Source organism: Cygnus olor, chromosome Z, assembly GCF_009769625.2.
Source record: "Cygnus olor isolate bCygOlo1 chromosome Z, bCygOlo1.pri.v2, whole genome shotgun sequence".
Classification (NCBI taxonomy): Eukaryota; Metazoa; Chordata; class Aves; order Anseriformes; family Anatidae; genus Cygnus; species Cygnus olor.
In genome coordinates, this window is record NC_049198.1 from 8,953,159 (window position 1) to 8,977,415 (window position 24,257).

The 24,257-nt window shown below is 39.3% G+C and overlaps 1 protein-coding gene and 1 non-coding gene across 2 annotated transcripts in view; both read right to left on the reverse strand.

Annotated features, from left to right (window-relative positions):
• Window positions 1–44: 44 nt before the first annotated feature.
• Window positions 45–128, reverse strand: LOC121062404. Its single transcript, XR_005815540.1, has one exon. It is a non-coding gene; the product is annotated as a small nucleolar RNA SNORD121A (small nucleolar RNA).
• Window positions 129–308: 180 nt separating this feature from the next.
• The window catches only part of UBAP2 (ubiquitin associated protein 2), a 55,970-nt gene continuing 32,021 nt past the window's right edge, over window positions 309–24,257 (reverse strand). The window contains exons 6-12 of the mRNA XM_040540334.1: window positions 23,357–23,434; window positions 15,113–15,167; window positions 13,838–13,941; window positions 8,713–8,772; window positions 7,483–7,535; window positions 2,396–2,463; window positions 309–612 (exon numbers count right to left, since the gene is read on the reverse strand). Of these exons, the coding sequence (XP_040396268.1) occupies window positions 324–612; window positions 2,396–2,463; window positions 7,483–7,535; window positions 8,713–8,772; window positions 13,838–13,941; window positions 15,113–15,167; window positions 23,357–23,434 (707 nt within the window). The 3' untranslated portion in view covers window positions 309–323. The remainder of the gene's footprint in view (window positions 613–2,395; window positions 2,464–7,482; window positions 7,536–8,712; window positions 8,773–13,837; window positions 13,942–15,112; window positions 15,168–23,356; window positions 23,435–24,257) is intronic.

A 24,257-nucleotide genomic window follows, 5' to 3' on the forward strand; every position in this document is an offset into this window, starting at 1 on the left:
ATTTTAACTCTCATAATCATTAAACAAGGGAAGCCTTTTCGTGACTCCAGAAAACTCAGAAATAGTCATGTTTCCACAAAAAGCAGTCAGATATGTGCTTGGAAATGTCACATCATAGTTTTCTGGCATATAACTCTTTACTACAAACCAAGGATTCAATCCTAAATCAGCACACAGTAAATGCACCTGTTCCTCACGAAAAAATTAATACAAGTACTTCATGTAAACCAAGAAACAACTGCCTAGGAAAAACAAAAAAAGACTTGTGTATGTGTGCGAGAGGCTATTAATCCAATTTCTTTAGCATCTGGGACAGAATTTTACTAATACTGAAACATCTCATGAAATGACCAGTACTGGAAAAGCTGCTTAACCTGAAGTATCTCCTCGTGAAGAGCACTCAAAGAATAAGATAATTTTACCAGACTCTGAGGAGAATAGGAGTTTACAGCACTGGAATTGCCAGTTCCTGACGCCATCTGGGTGCTGTGCTGAGAATTTGTGAAGACTAGGGCTTGGCCAAAGGTCTGCTGCTGGGGAGTCTCAAACGAGTTGCCTTCTGTCTCTTGAGTGGAAGTCACAGGCTTTTGAAGCAATGTTACCAAATCAATGCTGTAAGAAAAGTAAAGTTTGGGTAGATTAAACATGATGATTTGGCTGTGCTGAAACTGAAGAGAGCAGTAACAATATTAAATAAAGCTGCTACACCAGCAATAGAACTAATACTGGTCAGTAACTTTTAAGAATATTGCTTGTCTGCCATACAAACTCTCCACACAAAGAGGAAGAAGAGAGGCTGTCACTGGGAAGAAAAATCCTTCTAGCTGACACCTTCCACTACAGTTACGATTGAAATTATCTTTGCACTTTCTGAAAAGGTCATCAACTTTTCTAACATCACATATCACATAAATAACCTACGCGATCACTATAATCAAGTAACTGGAGACAAGCTATAAAAGATACATCGTGTTTGAGTGGATCCTGTTTGCCAGCCACATTGTATATCACATTTTGTATTTTATATATCCACATTGTATATCCCACTATCCCTCTAAAAAGAGACAGGGATCAAAGTTCTACCTTCTGTATATGATGGGTTTAAGGACAGTAAAGAATCAAGTCACAAATACAGCAACTGAGTGAACATGTGGTGACATGGAAGTCCTAAGAGCAGAAATAAAAGTTTCTCAGATAGCAGGCACATATCCAAAGTTAGGCTACCACAAATACCTAAGCAGGAGGAGAAACATGCTTTGTTACACTTAACATGGCTTGTTAACATCTAGTAGAGGTTTATTCAAGGATGTGATATGTTCAGGCAATATAGGATATCAGAATTTTTAGAGTTGTTTTCCTAAACACACTGCAGGCTTGGGCTGAAGAGCTCCTCCCAGTACTTTCACCACTAGATTTCTTAATGCTCAAACATTTCTGTCAAGTAAAAAATTACCAGAACTTAACATGATGAACTAAAATATTTTCTAACATAATTTGGGGGACATCCACTGGAAGAATATTTACATCACAGCAACGACTGTACTAGCATATCACATTTAAGAAGCAAAGGAATATAAATTCCAGAAGAACTTGACACCATGGCTCCTCCATGTTATAACCATGTTACATGGATTATAACCATGTTACATGGTAAGTTTCGCTGCAGTGTGGAGCTCAGCAGTACAGCCGTACCAGAATATTTGGGACTGTTAGGCCACCTAGTTTTCAGATCTTGTGGTATCTGACTGCTGACATGCTCTCCTCTGACCTGAGGAAATGTTAGCTAATGCAGGCAACAGATCTGTACCACCACCTGCCAGGCACTCAGTGAAGATGAAGGCAACCACAGAAAGGCTGCTACTGCTGTATTTTTCACACGCTGATCTCCAAATCATAAGTAAAGACAAGTAATCACAATGCTTAACAGGAATTTCAGCTTCTTGGTAACGCGAACTTCTCTGTTAACGTATTTGTCAAAATGGTGCGTGTATTCTGAGTGCTTTTTGACTCCTCGGGGGCTGGATTTCTGTTTCCTGGACAAACAGCAGCACAAAACTTGCTGTGCTTTTCAACAGCACAAAACTTTTCTTCCGAGCTATCTTCATTCCTGCGTGTAACTAGTCTTTGTGCAGAAGACAGTCTTCTCAGTATTATCTTCATGGATTTAGTAAGTTTGGCTATATATCCATAGTCCAAAACCAGGATTATAGGTAACACTGGAACCCACAGAACCAACTATTTACAAGCAAGGCTTTTTGCAGTTGTGCAATCAGCTTAACCAGTCTCTGACCAGGGCCATTCTCACATTTCATCCAACATCTGCTTTATGTGCAAGACAACATTGCTTCACCAGCAGAAGCTTTTAAAGATAAAGGGAAAATGGGGAAGACTTTACCTTTGCCCAGGAGTCACATGATTCTCAGCTGGAACAGAGGAAGCAGTAAAGACTTTTGTTTCAGAAAGCTGAAAACGAAAAAAAAATTAATTATACACATGTTCTCACACCTCACTGCTGCAAGATCTGAAGAAGTTTCATCTTGGTCATGTACTGCCAGATAAAAATAAATGCCAAACTACTTTTACAACCGGTTATGCTGCAGCTGTGCTTAAAAAGACAAAAAACTGTCAAACTTCAGCAAAGTCTAACACAGAACCAAGTACCAATTTAATTAGCATTAGGATATTTAATCAATTGAACATACAGAATGATGTACCACAGTACCTACGCTAGTTTGAGCGATAATAACTGAAAAATATTCCAGTAGAAACTAATTAATGTGACAGTATATTACCAGCATAAAGATACCTTGTGTGGACACAATTTAGGATGCCATAGAGCAGCTCCAATAAATCCCACTGCAGAAATCTAAGGTACTCACTGTTCCCCTTTACTCCACCTATCCCTTTGTTTTACATGTCAGCTCATGCCACCAGCGGAGGCAGGTTTGCACCCAGGTGTACACCAGGAACTAGCACTCAAGGTTCCTTCTTGTCATTTTTGCTATGGACAGCAATAACATACTAAACTCTTTGCTCTGCAAGCATGAGTTTGAAAACAATAATAAAGGAAGAGGCATGTAGATGTTTGTACTAGTACCACCAGTCAGTCCATCCACAGCAGTAATCTGTCATGTTTACACCATTCTGTTACAGTAGATACTTGCACATACAAGAGAGAAAGAAGAAGGGGGGCTGAACGATTGTTTTGGGGGGTAAGGAGGGCAAAGGCAGTGATTAATTTTAATAGCTTTCCTTTTAAAAAAATAGCTACACAGCTACAACTTTGTAGGGCTAATTTGCTTCTGTTAACAGGAATACTTACTCCCAGAAAAGGTTTTAAGCCAATGCAGGTTAGGCTCAACAAGATCAAAATACACATATAATGGTCATATTTTAAATTAAGGGTGATTTTCTGCAAATTTAACTACTGTGGTGTAACTTCGCATTCTGAATAGCTCAGTTATTCTTTACTCAAACAGTTAACAAAGGATCCCTTTAGAATGGGACATCTGACTACAGTTCTTGCAGGAAATTACACCTTTTTAATTGCATACACTGCTAGCAGCCCAGCTGAAAAGCACATCACTGATACCAGCCAATTTCACTCGCCATCCCATGGGCAGCTCTGCTGAACACACACATCCATCCATGCATGTGTTCAACTGATTGGGCTTCTCCTGTGAACCGCTGCTGATTTAAGTTGTCTGGGGCTGTCTGGGAGCTATCACTTCCCACTCCGAGGCAAAGTTCATCTGTTTCTCACACACGGCTACAACTCCCTTACTTACACCACAGTGGGTCATGAAAAATTGAAACTCACCACAGTTCTTCCCTCCATTTCCCTCCCTTCCATCGCAGCCAAGACCAAGTATTTTAATCCCCCACCTTTCTGGAACACTTCTCAGCTCTATCCTGTGCATCACGATGCAAGCCTCCAACTCAATGGACCGATCAATGCTAACAAGGAATCAGCTTATTATGCAATTTAAAAAAGCCTCTTCCTTTATTGTTCAGCCCTTTCCCAACTGCACGTGTTATTTTAGAACACCTTGTACTGTACTTTTTTGTAGCATTATGAGATTCCTGCATTATACAGCATAAGGTGGTCAACTAATAGCAGAGCGGCAGCTCTGATCTGCAATCCATTGGTTAAATATTAAGTTATTTATAATGTCAACAGTTTCTTCTGCCCACACAACACAGGGGAAGACTAACTGTGGCAAAACCACTGATGAATCCTGAAAACTAAGCAAATCAAGGAGCCCGAGGATGTTTGTGACAGCCTAAAAGTATGCTCCAAGTATGAGAGAAGAAATGGTCTCCTCAAGTAAACCAGCATGCAAAATAACTCCCAAGTCTTCAGCTACCAGCTCTGCTACATTTAAATTTACACTTGCACTCTGTCCCTGTAGCAAACTGCCACAAACTTAAATCAAGCAACTAATTTTGAAGTCTGGGGAGTAATAGCATTTATCCAAACACATACTTTGTGCAGCAGCTAACAGGTTTATTTGGTTACACAGATGTATTTAGTATTTCTTAGAGGTAGTAGTACCATCTTCTGACAAAGTCATTTATGCTCACCATACACCACGCTCGCAAATCTTTCACTGGGGCACTGGCAATTTCCCAGAACCAAATGAACAGTCACAAACCATTTGCACGTGGCAGCTTCACAAGGGTATTTCCTCCATCTGCAGTGAAATGCCTGTGCTTTTCAGCCCTTGTTCCTATTATAAAATCGTTCTCCAATCACCAAGCAGATAACATATTTAACATCTAGTTAGCTCCTCCTATGGCCAGTTGATATGCAATGGAACACGAAAATATATTTGAGCATCTACAGTACCTCAAAATTTGTCTGGTCCTTCACTGTCCACGTTCTGAATGTCTCTTCAAAAAAATACAACCTCCTATTTTCACTGCAAGTAGTTTCCACCCTGTTACACATCACGCTGACACCCTACTGTGCTCATTACTTTAACAAAGATAAATACCAGACAGGACTATCAGATCACAAATCCAATCCTACTCAGATCAAGCAACATTAAATTTCACTCACCTATTCAAATACTGACCTTGTAACTTTTATCTGACTAGAGAACAAAAAATTAAACAAAAATATGCTTCAGAAAAGCACCTGGTCTATCAGCAGACAGCAAATACATCAGCTTCCTTGATCATTTCAATCATTAGTCACACTGCTAGACTTGTTTAATTACACATTTAAATGTGTGGCTCCATTTTCCAGACACAGGTTCATATTATGCCTTTCTGCTAGATTAAGAACTGAACACACATGCTAATCAAGCAACCCTTTTCATATTCAGTAAACTATGCCAAAGAAATTGAAAATCTCACTCTAGCACCTCTTCTATCAGTTAATACTTCTCAGCTATTTTCCACAGGCAAAAAGTTATTTGCCTACAGGCAAAAAAAGACTACAGTAGCTTTTTTTGCCACAGCATCAGCCCTTTAAGAAACCATGCTGAGCTGCTCTTTTTGCATCACCCACTAAAACCCTAAAATATTTTCAGTTGCTGCTTTCCAGAAAACAGTCCCTTGTTCTGGAGGTATGCCTTGCATTCTTTATTCCTATTTAAAGAAAAAAAAGGCTGAGGGGTAGCACTTGGTTATATTGAAACATTTTTCATTTGAACAAGTCACATCTAGCAGCGATCAAGATTTCTCTGCATGACTGGTTTACTTTTATTACCCACTAATTTTTCAATTTCCCAAACATTTTATTCAGCAGTGATTTTATTTTTTACTTCCAAAGCATTGATAAAGACACTAGATTGCATCTGGCCTAGGAATGGATTGCTTTGTAGCCCTCCCAGAAGTACCCACATTCAGTAGGGATCCTCCTGAAAAAGGCTATTTGCCAAAATTTACAAGACGGATCACAATCTACTTTGTGTGGTTTTTGGTATCACGAAATTATTTTTAAAAGACAAAAGATATAAAATGAAATCTCTTACAAGTATATACTTTATCTTCACACTTAAACATAATCTTGGTCTTTAAGTAAAATAAAAGTTATTTGGGCTTATTTTGAATAAAGCAACACTGAATTGCACAAACTGTATCCTGTACTTCCTTTTTTGACTCAGATTAATCAATTTTCCTTCTATTTTTCTCCAGGCACACTCTGGGCTAATTTGCTTGCAGCTTTCCATTTCATTCATTCTTTCTGAGCATCAACACATGAGTAACTTTCTCCTAGGTTACAGGGATTCTTCCCGCTTTCCATAATTAATGAAAATTAACAACAGGCTAGAGATTTCATCTGCCGCTCTTTCAAGATTCATGTGCTAAGTACTGAGGTTTAATAATAATAAAAAACCTACCCCTAGTGAGCACTGCTCAACATTCCTCCCATACTATATACGTGCTGTATCATACCAGTGCTAAACAGAGTGGAGAAACAAGGCCAGACATTTCCACTATCCTTAGCCTTTCACTAGTATATACTGCAGAAACAGAGGACAGTTGCATAAAAACAAACAAAAACCCAGCATTTGGTGGCAGTATCTGATACAGAGAACCTAGGACTGAGTCATATTTTAGAGTTTTTAATTTTCTCAAAAGACATGGCCTCCTTACAAGGTAAGGACAGTTTTGTATCTGTTACGTGACCTATTCACACATCCCTGGGGATAACACCAACATGCCACCCTACAGGAAGCAAAAGGGATGACTTCTGAAACAAGCTTACTCTTCGAAGAATAATCTTGAGATGATAGATGTTTCTATAAAAATGAAAAACTTAAACGCTAAGGTTTTCTCTCCCTATTTATCTCATTTGTTTTCTGAACTGCTTAAGCTTTATTATGATACTGAAAACTTAAAATCACAAATATCTAAACAATAAATAGATCAAATATTTTGCAGACATGAAGACATGTCTCCCGCCTAGTAAAGCAAAAAGATTATTCCAGTACTTTAGACAACACAACATGATGAAGCAACAGGAATGAAGCAACTAAGTGCCATCTTCAGCACACTACTAGCTCCTCTTTTAATATTCTGAGCATGAAGAGGACTGACTGGAATAATTATGCACATTTCAAGCAAAAAGCATCAATGATGAGTCTAAACTTGATAGTAAGCTTCAGCACTTCAACATAAAATCTTATGATAATATGGCTTGACATCCCTACATAGTATTAGGGGGAAGCATGCAGATACCACACATTAAGCAGTAAAGAACTATAATTCACTAATACTTAATTTGTGACAGAACTTAACATTTTATTATTCGTGTGAAGGCCATCCAGCAAAACAAAAATATTTCTTAATTCAATTTGATTTAAAATTAAGCTTTTCTAAATATATACTCTTAAAGGGGAATTACGGCAAGAAACATCATTGCATACATATAAGAAAGAATTAATTACAGCACCGAGATTTTGAAAACAATGCAGAGACTCTGAAAAACGGTAAATAACAAATGCTGTTTATCTAGGAAGGGACACTTACATCTTCGTTCCAGTCTTCTGCTGTCCATTCTTCTATTGAATTTTTCCAGGCTCCTATTACAATTTGGGGAAGGAAAGAAAACAGTTACCAGCTAAAAATACAACATCATGTTTCAACCCTTCTGCATTAAAAGCAGTTCTGTTTTGGTTATTACTAAAACAACTTGAGATGATGGCTGGAAACATGGGAAGCACTATGAAACTGGCCTGCAGACAAGCTTTTGGGAGGTGTTTTTTTGTTTGTTTGTTTTTTTTTTCTAGCTTTGGTCTATGATTTCAGGTATTTCTTAGCCGCTGTGGTACCAGACGTAATTTGAACAAACGCACATCTGCAACCAGTGAATAATATCAAACATTATCAAGAACTTCCTCCTATACCTGCCCCCAAGACAGGTAGGGGTTGCTCAGCCCCTCCACAGGATCTCCCAGCTCTATAACAAATTCATACAACCAAAACACCTGCTCTGACATCCGTAATCCCACTTTCAACATACTCAAACTCAAGACCCAAGCTATGCTTCTGGAGGCTCCTTTCCAACCTGTTAACCCTCCCCCCTCAGGGCAGAGCAACCCAAATCCCTTCTCCTCCCAGAAGGATTTGATCTTAAAACATAGTTAATTTATATCATGGCAGCAGAAGAGTCAATAAGCTTCCACCGTAGCTGTAAAACATTTCTTCCCATCACTTGTGGCACAATTTGGCAAACACCAGAGCACAGCACCCAGTCCACAGCATGCAGCAGAAGTAAAGCTCCAGGAAACGACCCTACAGATTTAAAAACCTGATCCTTTCCTTAGGAAACAGCAGACCCAGACATGCAAGAGTGATGAACGGGCCGCAGGCCTTGCCCACCAGCATAAGCACAGGGAAGGGTAACCCAGCAACAACCTGGGCTGCCATCTGAACTACAAAACCACAAGCCAAGACAACACCAGCATTTGAAGCTCCTAGTACCATCACCTTCGATCAAGCACAAAAGCAAAAGAACTATGACTGGAACCCCATCCTTTTGCTGAACCAGGAACCCCCTGGAGACACATCAGAAACAAAAGCCCCCTAAAGACAGCACCGAATCCCACTTGTACGGACAGGTTCACTAAATTAGTGCTGCCTTCTGTACCCTTTTAAAAAGCAGAAGCCAAGCCAGAGCAGGGCTGAACGGCACTAATCTAGTGATCTAGGCCAACCACAGAGAGATACACACAGGGTGAGAAGGGAGGGATTTTATACCTCGGAATCCAAAATTATTTGGCAGGTCTTGAGCAAGGTAACATCCACTCTGGGTTGGCTCTGTGGAGCAATATAACATTGCCTGAAACATCTTGCTCTTGTTTTTACCACAGCCCCTAACTAGGGGAATCTTTCTTATTCTGAAATATCAAGGCACTTGAAAAGTAACTAAAGATCAAATGAAAGCACGCCAAAATTACAATACCTCGAATTTCTAGACTAACCCACACATTTCCACAGAAATTCTGGAAATCTGGAAAGGAGGGAAAATCTCATGAACAGGACTTTTTAGAGAGAGTTTTTCTTCCCCCTCTCCTGACCAGCACACAACCCCCTCCTCTGATATTTTTTCTTTAAAGAAATTCATACCCTATTTGCCCTGCTTGGATTTATCTCAGGTTACACAGAGCAAGGCCCATCTCTGCAGCAGACACACCTTGCGCTGGTGCCAGAGCTGCCCAAGGGAGCTCAGAATCTGGTAAATCAAAGAAAAAAAAAAGCCTTGGCAAAAGCACACCTGAGCCCCTTGCACTCCTCACCACACCATTTGGAGACTGGAGCTGTTTGGAATAACACTGGGACATTTTCCTAATGCTCCATGTAAACTTTTAACCATTGCTTCTACTCATGACTACACTTCTGTGCATTCACTCCTTTCAAACACTGAATGCAACCCTCTACCCTTTTATTAGCTGACCCAGGCTAAGTTCATCGTTGTCACTTATTAACACACTGCCTTCCAAAAATCAATCCTTCCAACGTCAGGTGTTTTATTGCTCTTCTCTGACTTAAATCCCCATTGCTAACAGCTTCCTGGTATTGACAGGCTTCTAAGTCTGATCTTGCCACAAGTCTAACAATTTCCTTTTTGTCCATAATCCACCTTGGTGTTATTGTAGCTCCACAAATCCTCTTCCCAACCTTTACCCCATGCCTTGCGAAGTATTACTGTTTAACGGTTCTGTTTTCCACTGAAATTATGCTTTGTGTTCTCAAGGATCCTTGTCTATCAGCTTCAACATACACTCCCATCTCTGATTGTTCTGTGTTTTCTTCTGCAAAAAGATCAGTTTCAGAAAGTCATAAAGCCAATCAAAAATATAAAATATGGTTTTGGTACAGCTTCAACTATTTTCCTCCATTTCCTCACTTCCTGTCACTTCCCCCTCCCCTTTTTTTAATTCAGCCATATGTACTGGCCCCCAAATTATTTTATTTTAGTCTATCTCAAACTTCTGTATTAATAAATATATTAATCCTTTTCTTCTGGGTTAGATCCACATCTTCAAATGATCTGAATGATTCCTTTAAGTGTTCCTTCTGACTCCTACAGCAGTCTTAAAAAAACAGCTTCCTTGCAACTTCCAAGCTACCTATTTCCCTTCTTCCCCCTTGACAGATACACTACACTTTTTTTTTCTTGGTTGTCATTCTTCAGTTTCAGAGTCATTGTAAGCTGCTTATAACCAAGATAGTACGAATAAAGTTTTTCTGTGAAATTTATGAAACACTATCAAAGTTAAGGTAACAGTAAATTACCAAAATACAAATCTATTTTTATAGTCTACTTTGATAAGTGAGCACCTCCATCCTAATTTATTCTTTAAGTACTGGTGCAATTGGTTGTTCAGGATCTCCCATTGCCTTAGACAAAAATAAAAAAAAAGGTAAGAAAAATGAAAACTGAGCATGCCTCATGCCTCTAAGAAAGCATCAATTGAATTGTTCAAGTCTAACCCCTTTTGGATAAAACTTGATCATTTTGTTTCCTTCCACCTGGTCCCTTCCCTTCGCTTTTCTGTAGAACATTACTTCTGTAAGAACTAGGATGCTGAATTATTCAGAATACAATTACACAAAAATATTATAAACCATTAGGATTTGCCTTTTATTCTCTATTTCAATCAGTAACGCTAAGTTTTAACACCAGAGAGACAGCTAGCTGTTCTACAGAACTACACAATGATGCCTCCACAAACCCCTCTCATTCAGGCTGCTGCGATTCCTCCAGCATCTGCAATGATTCAGGGTACGAGGTTCTAGAGCACTTTGGGAGCACACATGGAAGCAACATTTTCAGAACAAATAATGTGTTTGTTTTTAATCGAAATTTTTTAAGTTAATCCTCTCCCAGCACTGACTTAAAGAGGAAATACTTTGTAAATACTCATCCTCCAAATTTAAGTTCTCTGTGGAGTTCTGTCTTCAGAAAACATTTTAATATGCAAACTGGCTCAGCCTCTCCAGGTAGTTGCCCACTATCTCCTTTTTACTAGGATTGCAAACAAAAGACACTCATCCTCCACATAGCAAGAATGCACCTAACTCTGTTTCTTTCATTGTAGATGAAAAGATATGGGACTGGGTTATAGGGAGTAAAGAGGGATTTCCACTCTGCCTTTTCTCTGTGTATGCTCTTATCTGACAGCCTACTGCAGGCTTTACGGCTCTCCACACTTACACACATCCCCTGGTTCGTGTCTAGTATCTTCACATTGGTAACTTATTACTGGGACTTTTGATCTATAACTAACATAACAGCACTGTAAATTAAAAGGAACTAAAAAACCCTAAAACCCTAGTACTTACATTTAACAAGCCAAATCAACAGCTAAACTCTGTACAACCTGCTTCCTGCCCCACACCTTGTCTGCCACTCCTTCCCCCGCTCCTCTCTTCCTTCCCAGCACTCCCATTTCTGCTTGAAAACTGCTGCCCCGGCTGCAACCTCCTCTTTAACCACCCTCAAGATGCTTTCCAGCACAAGGTTGAAAGCCCTTCCCTCTCGGGTAAAACTAAGCTACACAATTTTAAACCTACTCTTATTAAAAAACTGGGGAGGGGTGTATACCTCAGGCCATTTTCTGACATTCCTAGCACTTGTCTAAAGAAGAAACACCACAAAATAAAATTCTCTGCCTATACTGATACATACACACAGGTATTTTGACTTTTTTCTGTCAGTTACGATGCCTTTGCACTGAAAGTGAAGGAAGATTAGCAGCAGAAAGCTACTTAGCATCCATAAAGAACATTCACAGTTGTCTACTTTAGATTTCCACTCACTGAATTATTGCACAGGAAACTCCCTACATTGACAAACACTCCTATATTGCAGGAAACTCCCCACACTCATACACCTAAGAGCCAACTAGACCAAGAAAACCTCTCCTCACACTCCCCAACATCCCATACATGCCTTAAGTTGCTTCACTGAAATCCATTGCAGTTCTTGCTGACATTCATGGGGCCTAACAGCAAAAATGGACGTGGCATCAAAAATAAGTTGCACACACACACACACACACAGAGGCCGGTGTGCTTTCAATTTCCACTGATTTCCTTAGCAGCAAAACCCTCATGTGGACACATTCACACTCTCCTGGGGATCTGTCCAGCCGCACCCACTCTTACTCCTGGGCAGAATTCTTCCATTACTGAAGCCTGAGGAGATGCCCACAAAAGGGAGAGATTGCAAGGAGGTGGCATACAAAGACTACACAGCTCGCAGGGAGGGTCACCACCATTCAGGCTCACTTGGGAAGCAGAGCAGAAGCCGAAGTCTTTTATAAACCACAGCCTCCTAACTTATTAATAAATAACCAGGGAATTTTCTACCTCTGTTCCAGCCTCCTCATGCCTTTCTTGCCTATCTTTAGTCAGACAACCTTATTGCTCCCGTTAAGCTTGTGACAACATACCTTGTCCTCTGCTACCATACAGCAAACATCAGCATCAGTATTCTTAAGGGTATTATTAGCTGCCTTTCTAACTCCTTACCCAATGAACTTATTTGAAAAACTAACATGAGTGAAAGTAAAAGGCATGCTCCTGTTTATGCTACACCACCAAACCTTTTAAAATGCAATTTCCCGGAAAGATGCCCTATTTGGCAAAAGAGCTCCCCTTCCAATGACCATTAATGTCCTCAGTGCCACTCTCCCACACTGGACTGCTAGGAAGCAGCTCTCAAGTGACAAGACAGCTGCCTAATAAGACCACCTGAACTCTGAGCCTCTTACTGCCTTCTCCAGTTAAGTGAAAAATGGCTTTTATGAAGTTTAGAAAGCTGCACCTCAAGGGGCTCACTGCAGTGCTCTACAAAGCACACACTGGCCTCCAGTATCAGTCTTTTCCTTCCACACTTGACACAGAGGTTGTGAAAAAAATAATCTCAGCTGGCTTCAGCAATGAAGAGATCAGAAGAGTCACTCTTTAATGGGGTTTTAAAAACAAAGTCTCTCCTGTCAGCCAGTGTTTTCCAAGTGTGGATAATAACATAACATGAATTTGTCCATCACGGCACAGGCTTCCCGTGGTCTTCATCTGTCACAGACTATGAGAAGCAACGATCTATCTTGTTTTTCCACGTCACAGACAAACAGGTCACATTCTTCATTTCTGAATCACCATGGAACGACTGTGAAGTGGTTCCTTTCCAGACTGTCTTGTCTCTTGTCTTTTGCCAGGAGTGCACACTTCATATAGAAACATACAGCTGCCTCTATCTTCAGAGAGGCAGACTGCTCTTCTGGCTTTCGTTCAAGTGCCTACTCATGTTTTAGTTAATAATTTTCTTCAAAAGGTGCCAGATCTTGGAACTCTCCTCTATCCCAGAAACTCACATGCTCAGGTTCCTATGCTGTATAGGCAGAGCTTCCACAGACATCTGTGTCACACAGTGGATTTATATTTATCAATAGTTTTTCCTTTTTCTTCTACTTAGATATTCAGATCCTACTGCTCAATGCCTGTGAACCAATCATTTTCAGTGGCACTTGCAACCTTAACTACAATTAGGTAAAATCTTAAGCAGCACTTAAGATTCTTTACATACAAGGTTCTTCCAATAACTCTTCCAATAACCTTTTGCCTCTCAAGGGATTGTTAATGCTAAAACAAAAAATTGCAAATTGCCTTCCCCTGAATTTAACCAGAGAGTCACTTGGGCTACAGCACGTGCTCTGCAATTTATCAGCAGCAAAGCTACAAAAATGAACTATCTGTGCCATGTGAGATGTATTCACATTTTCAGAAGGTAGCTGAATACTAACAGAACAGTTATTTTAACTGCAATTTGCTACAGGTCTTCATTCCAATCCTTCCACTTCTGGAAGCATCTTACCAGTTCCATCATCTGCATCATTCTGACCAGTCTCCCAAATCTCTGATTTTGTCCCAAAGCCATCAGTGGCAGAAGACTCCGTATAGTCTGCAGGGTTAAATGTCCTAGAGTTTTAAAAGTTAAGAAATGGAAGAGAACATATGGGTCATTCATTGAACAAAAGTGCCATCATTTTTAGCTGAAGTTGTATTAGATTTAACATCTTGATTTCCACATATATTTATCTTGATCATTTTGGTTTCCAAAGAATCTTTTCCTCTATGAGCAGACACGGATAAAAAAGGGAGAAAAGAGAAAAGGAGGAAGAAAAAAAGCAAGGAAACTGTAGAGAAACTAAACCAAAACAAGAATTCCTGAAAATGCAGTTAACAGCATACCTACTCTTCCCCATCCTCCATAGCATTAGATTATATGCTCAGCTTTAAGCCTTTCTCAGCTGATAGTTTCTTGGTGGCTGACTGATAAGAAACCAGTATCATATAATTTCAGAGCACCAGACTTGTGCAGAACAGCAGTCAAAACATCAAGATTATTTCAGAACACACTCCTGACACCAAGGCCAAAAAACACAGATGCAGATAACAGGTGAAAGATTACAGAAAAACCTCCTTTCAGTTCATCATATGGATTGTGAACAAGAAGGATTATTAGAGATGTAGAATTAGCCTTCTGTTCACCATGACATCACCGATGTTACATGAAATGTCATTTAGGGCAAATACTGAAAGTAACGGAGGCTTGATTCTCTGATTCAAGTTATTGTGTCAAAACTAAAAACAATCTTTAGAACTATTGAGTAGTTCTCAGTACAGTTCTCAAACTACCTTTGACCGTTTTTGGGTACATGTGTGTCTAAACAGTGAAAGCATGAAACCTCAAAAACAGGAGAGAGCTTATAATCACTTGTCTTCCTATTTTTATTTAGGACTCAAATTCCACTGAAACAAATACCTTTTCCAATTTACCTAGGACAATAAGCACCACACAGCACTTTGAGCCTCCTAGGCACTACGTGGCTCTTACTGATAGGTACAAACGGGTTCTTCCAAGTTTGACATATTAACTTCAAGTGAACTTAGATTAGGGTTCTATAGATGTGTCCAGTCAAACACTGGTTTAAGACAAAAAATAATCCAGTTATCATCTAACAGATCTATGAATTTTTGCATCCGTAGTGATTCATCATACATACAGCAATAGTAATACATACAGTGGCAAACAATCTTGCCACTGAGTTTGATCCTCCCCGAAATCTGTGCTCTGCATGTTTCTTACCCCATGCCTTGGGCTGAAAACCTCCCCGCTCCTCTCCCTCTGCCACGTCCAAACCCTAGGAGAGAAAACACCATTTAACAGCAACAGCAGAGAAGGAGCCAGTCACTAGTCTGTCACATTAGAAAATACTATGATTGAAGAAAACTACCACAGGAAAAAATATATCCTTCCCAAATTTTCTCACAGGAGAATGTTTCCCTACCATATGCAAGTCACAGTTCGCTGCATGTTTCCGTAGGACTTCCATTCTTTGCTGGCTTTTCTGTAACTAGAGAAGTAGCTCAAAATTCTAACAAAAGGGCTTACCTAAAGCCTCATCCCAAATGAGGCTGCCATTGCCAAGTCAGTAGCCATCGTTCAAAAATTCGTCTCTAATTTCTCACTCTTGCCTAAGCAGCTGTAATAGCCCAGCCCTCATGCATGGTCTGGTCTCTCCACAAATTCCTTGTCATTCCTTGTCCGTGACAAGAAAATGTAAGTACACCATTTATTTCCTTCTTTCCATCGGACTCCCTTGTCCACCGCTACTTCTCGCGCTTTCCGCTACCTGCAAACACATGCTCCTTGCCCCTTACTCGTAGTCGCTGACATGAAGACTACTCAATTCAGATTACTCAACTCCCATTACCACCCGCAAAAATTTGTTTCTATTCAAACAACAAAAAATTTGTTGTCCCAAATTTTGATTCCAGCCTTAGTTCACTAGCTTCTTGCTCCAGTGAATGGCTTTATTTTTGCATGCAGCATAGTGCCAACAAGGCATTAAATTTTATTACTTAAACATCCATAAAGTACAGTTCTACATAAACCTCTAGAAACTCATTTCTTACATGTAGTATTTTCTACAATAATTCTATTTTATGCCTTTTTAGAATATCAGTATCTGAGGCCTATCCAGTTGTGTTTTTGGTTTGTTTGTTTTTTTGAGAACAACTATGATCATTTCATATTACAAGGACAGGAGCAGGTCAAGAGCTGCAGACTGAGGACAAAGTGATGTCTATTTTAATGACAAAATTATGCAGTAATTACAAGTCAGCAAGCAACTATAAGTTTACTAGAATACAAATATTATAATCTTAAATCACCGATGCACTTGTTGTCCAAACATCAGAATTACCTAGGTTAGGCAGCTTGAATTGAGATCAAAATCACCCCTTATTTTCAGGAGACCATTTAAAATGAGTTAGAGCAATAGCTCCAGGACACAGTAAAACCAGTTCAGGAAGCTCCTTTTCTAATGACTTTCCTTTCCCTATGCTCATCACCCATTCTCCCCCTTGCCCTAGTTCACTGTGCAAGTTTTGAAAGACATTTCTGGTTATTTAAAACGTTTGCTACCTACATTTTTAAAGACTTCTCAGGAGCATTGAGATACCAGGATAGCTTTATCCACGTTTTGTCAGAAAGCGCTTACCCATTCTCCATACAAGATACTGGCAGCTATAGGGAAGCTGTGAAAATCTGCAGAAGGATTTCCATGCAGGCATACATGGTATTTTGGTGAGACAGGCACACAGAAGTGAAGTCTGTGGAGGTGGTCTATGGCATAAAGGGGTCACAGCACTCAGACCCATGAAGACAGAAGCCAGTGCAGCATTTATTAACGGAGCACAGAACAGAGGCCAACACTTTTTTGGAAAAGCTCAGCAATGAAACAGATGAGAAGCTGCAAACCACAGAAACAGTCAAGCAGCAATATGTTTGACTGAGGCAGACATCAGATATAGAGATATCAGCTAGAATAGCTAGCATGAAAGGAGGTAAAGGCTTCCCAGCCTCTCAAGTTCAAAAATCCCAAAGACCGACCTTAGTATATTAAGCAGAAGATGGTTGTAGCAAGTGAGGCGTATGTAAGATGCTGTATCAGCATCTGCACAATAAACTACCAGCTAAAAGCAACAATAAGAATCTCTAACAACTTTAAAGTACTTTGAATGTAAAGGAAATCACACTGTTTATGAAGTTACAAGTCTTAGAAGACTACTAGCCAGCAAGGATTTGTCTGTATCAGATCACTTTGGAAGCTAATCCTGAACTTTAAATTCAGTGGATTCCCTTAACTTCACAAAACTGTGTCGATGCTTTTTGTCAAAACAGAAATTCATTAACATTTTATCAAACGCAACTAAAAGCATTCCAATGAAGACCAAAGGGAAGTATCAAACCTGTAGGGTTACAGGAAGCACTGAATTCAAAGCTAGAAAAGATACTTATGAGGAACTAATTCAAAATATGGGACAGTGAGTACACACCAGTGAAAGACTAACTCAGCTCAGACGTGGAGTCTCATATATCATAGTCATTAATGCAAGATGCCCGCGGGAAGTGCTGATACTCTCTTTGACACAAGCAGGTCACTAACATATTCTTAAATTCTCATGCTAAGAAAGTTACTTCTCACAGCTGCCAGAATTAAAACATGGCCTTAAAATACTTCAAAGGCACTGTTTAACAATACAGAGAAGTTACAGTCATGAAGGTACTGTGAATTTCTATCATGTATTTGCAAGCTTTTTATGCTATTTAACGGTGACTAAAAGGTCTGTGAGCAAATGGGGCTTCACACTGCAATTCAGCAACACAAATCCCAAGCATGCAGTTTCACAGCAGCTTAAACCCATTTAAATGAAAACTACTACAACAGAAGCCATCCTCACCTGTGATCCCAAGCTCTGTCATCTCTCTTGCAAAGACAGATTTGCAAATACAACCACTGACCACAAAACGACCATCAGAAAATAAAACGATTAGGTCATTGTTGGATCAGCTCTCTGAACCAGATCTCTGCTTGTTAAACGCCAGAAAAGCAGTCACCTTCACACTTGGGTCCCAAGTCAATGAAAATCAGGTAGACCTGACATCCCCAGCTACCATGCTGCCTCCACATTTTTTCTTTTTTGGCTTGGTTAGTTTTAAACAAAATCAATTTCCAAATGCATCAGGAGACAGACTGGATTAATTCCTCTGAGCAGTAACGCCAATTTACACTGGCAAAAAAGTTTAACACAAAGAAGATATGGTTTTGACTATAATGGTCAATGTTTCCAAAACTTGATTTTTTTCCTGTGGTAACTCACTATCCTCTATTCCTCTATCAAAGTTTTTAATCTACCCACAAAGAGAACAAGTGACTTGGCAGTAGCCCATCTTCCACTAAGATTACAGGAATAGATTTTCTTACAATCCATCAGCACATTAAACACAAAAGCAAGTAAAGAATAATATTACTGCTCTATCTCATGTAAATGCTTGTAAAATTTCTTCATTCCTTTCCACTTGGATCTACAAACAACAGGCTAAAACATCAAGGCAACATTGCTTACTCATTTCTGTTCCAGGAAACCAAGAGTGAGGAACTATGTTTAAAGTTGTTTCCAATTAACATTCCTGCTACTACCCTATCCAATGTCATAACTTTAAGTGATGAAATATTTAAAATATTTTGTTTTCTTTAACATTTGAACTCTGTTCAACTGTGTGTTGTTTCCTTCAAGCTCTCCAGCACATCTCAGTCAACTAGGTTCACATTGGTGGTATCACTTGGTCACTTTACAGTTAATTTCTTGCATTCATTCCAGGAAAGACAGCAGTCATATCCAGGCAGATGGGGAGGTTTTCTGCTTCCAGTAAAACACATTGGGAGTTCAAATCTCCCATAATCACAAAATGAGTCTTAACTCTGATACTTCCCTACAAAGGAAGAATGGTTCAGCTCACTCAGAGCTTCTTCCCCAAAACAAACGTACACTGAAAGGGAGCACAAGATGAATGCGTAGTCCCACAACCTGAATGGAACTATCCCATTAATTTAATAGCCTACTTTATAGAAAAAATACATTTTACAGCCTTAAATCCTTCCAAGTGAACTCACATACTCTATTTCAAAACTAAGATTTTCACACTGACAAGTTTAAATCAGACAAAAACATCATCAAGGTTAAGAAAGAGGCCTAAGAATAGCTGAAAGGGAAAGGAAACAGACTGGAAGAGCAGGTAACACTCAAGAGCTGTGTTTATCTCAGGCTATAGAGTAGTTGGACAGCCCAAACCCATGTTCAGGAAACACAGAGCCAGCCAATCTGCAGTGGAAGCTGAGATAACAGAGGCCTAAGCCCTGTGAATAGATAGGGCTAAGCATATAAAGGTTATATTCTGTGTACTTTATACTACCAAAATAAACACCGATGTTCTACGTAATAATTCAAATCATTTTTCTTATTAGTCATCATAAAGCTAGGAGCATCACATCAGTTTTATATACTGCATGTGCTCTAATAACCATCTTTAACAGGAAGTGCAGAAAACTTTCAACTCCAAATTTGCCTCAAAAGAAAAAAGTAACATGTTAAAGCTAAGTTCCGGTTAATCTCTTTAAAAAAAAAATATGTAAGCTCAAAAAAAATACGTAATGCTAACTACAGCAAAACTAAACAGACTGCAAACTGTGACCTCCAGAAGGTCTGCTCTGCATTCATGTTTTAGAAAAAAAACAACATCCTTACTAGTTCTGGCAAAGCAAATCCAAAATATGTTCTGTGCCAACTGTGCTAAGCTTTTAAAACAAGAAAATGTTTAGACGTGCAATTCTGGTTACAGAAGCTCATTTTCTTCCTGACCGCCTATTTTTTATTTTAAAAATAGAAAAAAGAGATCACAAACACAATTTAGACTGGTCTGGTATTTACAAAAAGGGTACACTGCTCTATTTTCTTACATAGCCAGGAAATGTTTGAAAGGTTCCTTGTCAAGTACTCTAAGTCCAAAATTAAAACCTCATGTTTTCCCCTTTCACTTTTATTTCTGTTTTGCTAGAATGAATTTGTTGTTGGTCTCCACATTTTTGCTACATGCACATTGCTCTGGAAGAATGAAAAGGAAAGGAATTTAGGAGCAGAATTGGAAGTGACAAATCCACTTTGACTTTGCAAATGAGGTGAGTTGTTACACATGAATCTGACAATTTCCATGCTGAATGAAGCCAAGAAGTTCATCTACCTACGATCTTGTCATTGGCTGAGGTCAGTGTCTGTGGAAACATACAAGAGCTGAAACCACAACACCATTCCTCTGGACACAGTCCTGATTTACAGCCATTTGTAGCTCAGACACTTTCTGAGCCAAACAATTTACATAATTCACCAGCCTCATTCATTGGGCATTGTTTTTTGTTTTGGTTGGTTGGTTTTTGTTTGTTGGTTTTTTTGTTGTTGTTATTTTGTTTTGTTTTGTTTTTTTTCCTGTGGTTCTTTTTTGAATACATTTATCAAAACTCCCCATATATAAATTTTCTGAACCCACAAGACCTTAAGTAGAGAGTTCCTCAGGTTAACTTCATATATGAAACCACTCCTGATGTTCATTCTGAACCTGTAACTTACTGATTTAATATCCCCTCACTCTCATATTTGCATGAGTGATGAATACATTCCCCCACAGAACTTTCTTGCTAGAAACTTTACAGGTCTCTACCACAATCCTTTCTTTTGCAGCCTGCAAAGTCCTACTCTGCTTGTTCCTCACATACCATAAAGGCAATCTTCCCAGTACCCTTCAAAGCCTTTTTTCTTGCTCTAACACTCCCTTTTCAACATGGGGTGGAAGAGAGTGGGAAAACCAGACCTGCACTTAAAGCTGAACATGTGGGAATAGTACAAAACAGCAACATCAAGTAGCATTGTGCCTGTACAGTTCTTTAATTTATACAGCACTGCAGCTGACTGAAACACAAATAAAGGGAATCTTTCAGGAACCAAGAGTCTTGAAGATATAACCATCAAATATAACCATCAAATATAACCACTTTGATACAATTATCAATCACCATTATAGTATTTTTTTACAGCGAAATTAAGGTCATTCAAGAAACTCGGTTGTAGAAAGATAGATGGGAAGGCCACGTTCAAAACCTAAGTTCCTTGACTCCTTTCCAAATCAAAGTTTCCACACAGTTTAGCAAGCACAGATTAACAGCTGAGAAGCAGAGCAATTCCAGCTGGGATGTGTCCCGAATCACATCCTGCAGCACACTTCTGCTTTCTCTTAATCACTCAGTAATGTGTATCTACTTCAAATCCCTGCTCTCCTGCGTTCCAGCAACCAGCGCTGTTTGTACACTGTATACCTACTACCCTTTACAGTTGCAAGGAATGTCACAGTCATTAACAGATCTACTGTATAAGCCAATGCCTACAGCACTAAAGCTGAAATTCTCAGAATCAAGCTTCGCTTTTTTCTTCCCCCAATAAATAGTGCACTATCACCACAGAATCCATCCCACTTCTGCTGGTTTCAGTGCATGTCATTTATTAAAATTAGGTTTTTCTACAATGAAGCAGTAATGTGATGGCCCAACAAACCTCCCCCTAGAAAGCAGCCAATAAGATAATTCCAGCCTGAGAAGGTACCTTAAAATAGCTAGAGTGCATTGTTTGGATATTAGCTGACCCCTAATTTTGTATATGTTGCCTAGATTCCTACACACAGGCTACATGAAACATTTCTAAAAAAAAGTGCTCTGCTGTGATTACCAATCTATTTACTTTTAGCTGAAGTACTTTATCCCCAAATCTGACTATGATCTTGTGTAACATCAAATAAAGACTCCTGAATAAAATGGCAAGAAGCCTTTTTTTTGTTACCTACTAATAACAAAAGAAAGAAGGTCATGCATCCTTGAAATACTAAGAAGTGAATTACACAGCTTTATGTAATTCCCTGCAGATTTCAAGGGCTTGCATTATAAAATTAAATTAGGTATTTCCTGCCATATAACACACACACTTGTAATATAATGATCCTGAGGCCATTCAAAGGATTTATCACAGACAGTTGAGGAGACTTCATCAAGACACTTTGTTAACATGAATGTAGAGTTTAAACTATTCAGTAGAAATACAGACACACTGTATACACTAACACAGTGAACTGAAATTGGTTTAAGTTGTTCCTGTTTCTTCAGTCAGGTATGTTAGTCTGATACTGATGATTTAAGTGCCTTGGCTTGAGACATACGATAGTATGTCTTCATCTGGAGAACTACAGAGTTGACAATGAACATAATGAATTGTTCATAAAACAAATCAAAAATAGACAGAACTTGAAATTAACCTCTGAGTTCCACCCAACAACTTAAAAAAATCCTACCTTTGTATTTACAACTTGTATAAAGAATTATTTTATAAAGCAAATAGGTGGAACATAAGGCTTTAAGTATAACACTTTATACCACACCCTCCCCTGCAAAGCTACCTCTGCACAAGCCATTTCATGCCTGCTGATTACATGCACAACCAAGTCACTCACAACCCTCTGAAGCTACACATCTTTGCATCTTTCCACTTCTTCAAAATACAGATTTGGAGACAATGAAGTTGGATGTGCCAGTCACCGAATGCCTCGTTACTGGATATTCCAAAGAGAAGTCCTTTTGAAGGTAGGAATGTTTTTCCACAACTAAGTATGTTTTCCACATTACTAAGTATGTTTGCCCTGCTGTGCACTTTACCAGTTTAACTTCATACCCATCTCCCAGTACAACCCCAGGTTACCCATTTCCCTTCCTCTTGCTTCAAGAAAAACAAGCTTCTTTCCACTCAATCCCATGAAAATCCAAACAAACTATGCATCCCTTGATTCCACACCAAGTCTATTGCCAACATCTTTCCTCTCTTCTTCAGGATGTGCAATTCTACCTATGACTCCACAGTGCTCTTTCCACAGCTCTCCTCATCAACAACTTCATGCCAAACTTCCCTCAACAAAAAGCATCTAAGGTGGCTAGTGCTCTCAGACTGGGTACCAAAAACAGAAGACAAACCTAACAATAGGATCCAGCCCAAAATAATGGCTTAAGCACACATCAAATCCCTCCCCAAGAGCTCCACAGATGGAATCTTGTACTCTCCTGCTGCCAAGGTACATCTTGAGGAGCCCAGTGCACTCCAACTTCCAGGCCGGCATTATTTGATCTGGGAAAACAGTTCTCAATAGCCCGAGCACACCAGCTTACCACACCAAAAACTGCTAAAATAATTGATACCAATCACCTTTAAATCATTCTAAGACCAAACAGTGAAAAGGGCTATGGGGGGTGGCAAGTACCTAAATTAAAGGTGGCTGAAGTGCTTGTGGAATCAAAGGATAACCAAATGCTTAAGCTCTTTAATTAAACACATAAAGGGGGGGAATTCCATTTCAGGAAATGAAATCAGGGCCAGTCCCCCACCAATGCCACCATCTCACCTCTCCCACGGCCACGTTTTCCACGGTCTGAAGGCCTGTCTCCTTGATTGTTGTCCACTCCATTCTCTTCAGCTCTAACTGTGGAAAGAAGACAGCTTAAGAGAAAATTTAGAGACTCATTCTTTGCAGGCCTAGCCACAAACAAGTTACTTACTTGGAATTTGACAATTAGAAAGGAAAATATCAATTAAGAGAGGAACATATCATCAGACACTTTTTGAAGCGCAGTGTTTTGCAGCCTACACTATTATATTAATTAGTCTCACCTCTCCAAATTGGTAAGAAATGAATTGCTTCAAACTTCACTTTCTTGATGTGTTAGTTGGCAACAGTGAAAGAATAAGGAATAACCAAGAACACCGGATCTCCTGTCTGCCAGTGTCACATCCCTACACAGCCAGGAGAACTTAACTCTCCTCTGTATTTAAGTCAGAGGAGGAGGATGACAGAAGGCTAGGTGTTTGAGAAGCACTGCAACTTCTACTTCATTGGAAACTGCTGAGTAGGTATTCTGAAAGATGGCTGGCTCCCTGAAGAAAAAAGATGACTGTCCACTTAAAACACTGCTGAGTATTTTGTACTGCACAGTTTGTCCTAATAGCAGCAACAATACCATTAACGCATGCATAAAAAGGTGGGAAGGAAACATCAAGATCTAGTAACCATCTGAAAATCTTCAGTTTCAGTTTAGGAAAGAAAAAAAGCAACATCTGGTTCTGGCAAAAATCTTGCCTCTGACTTTCAATTTTGATGTTACTCTATTCTAACAGAGCTTCACAATACCTTCAATGGCAAATATTTTAATATATTCCAATAGTTTAACAAGTTGACTAATACTGTAAATATTTTTCCCACTTCTATGGGAAAAGGATTGTGTTTATTTTATCTCTCTCCATTCTCT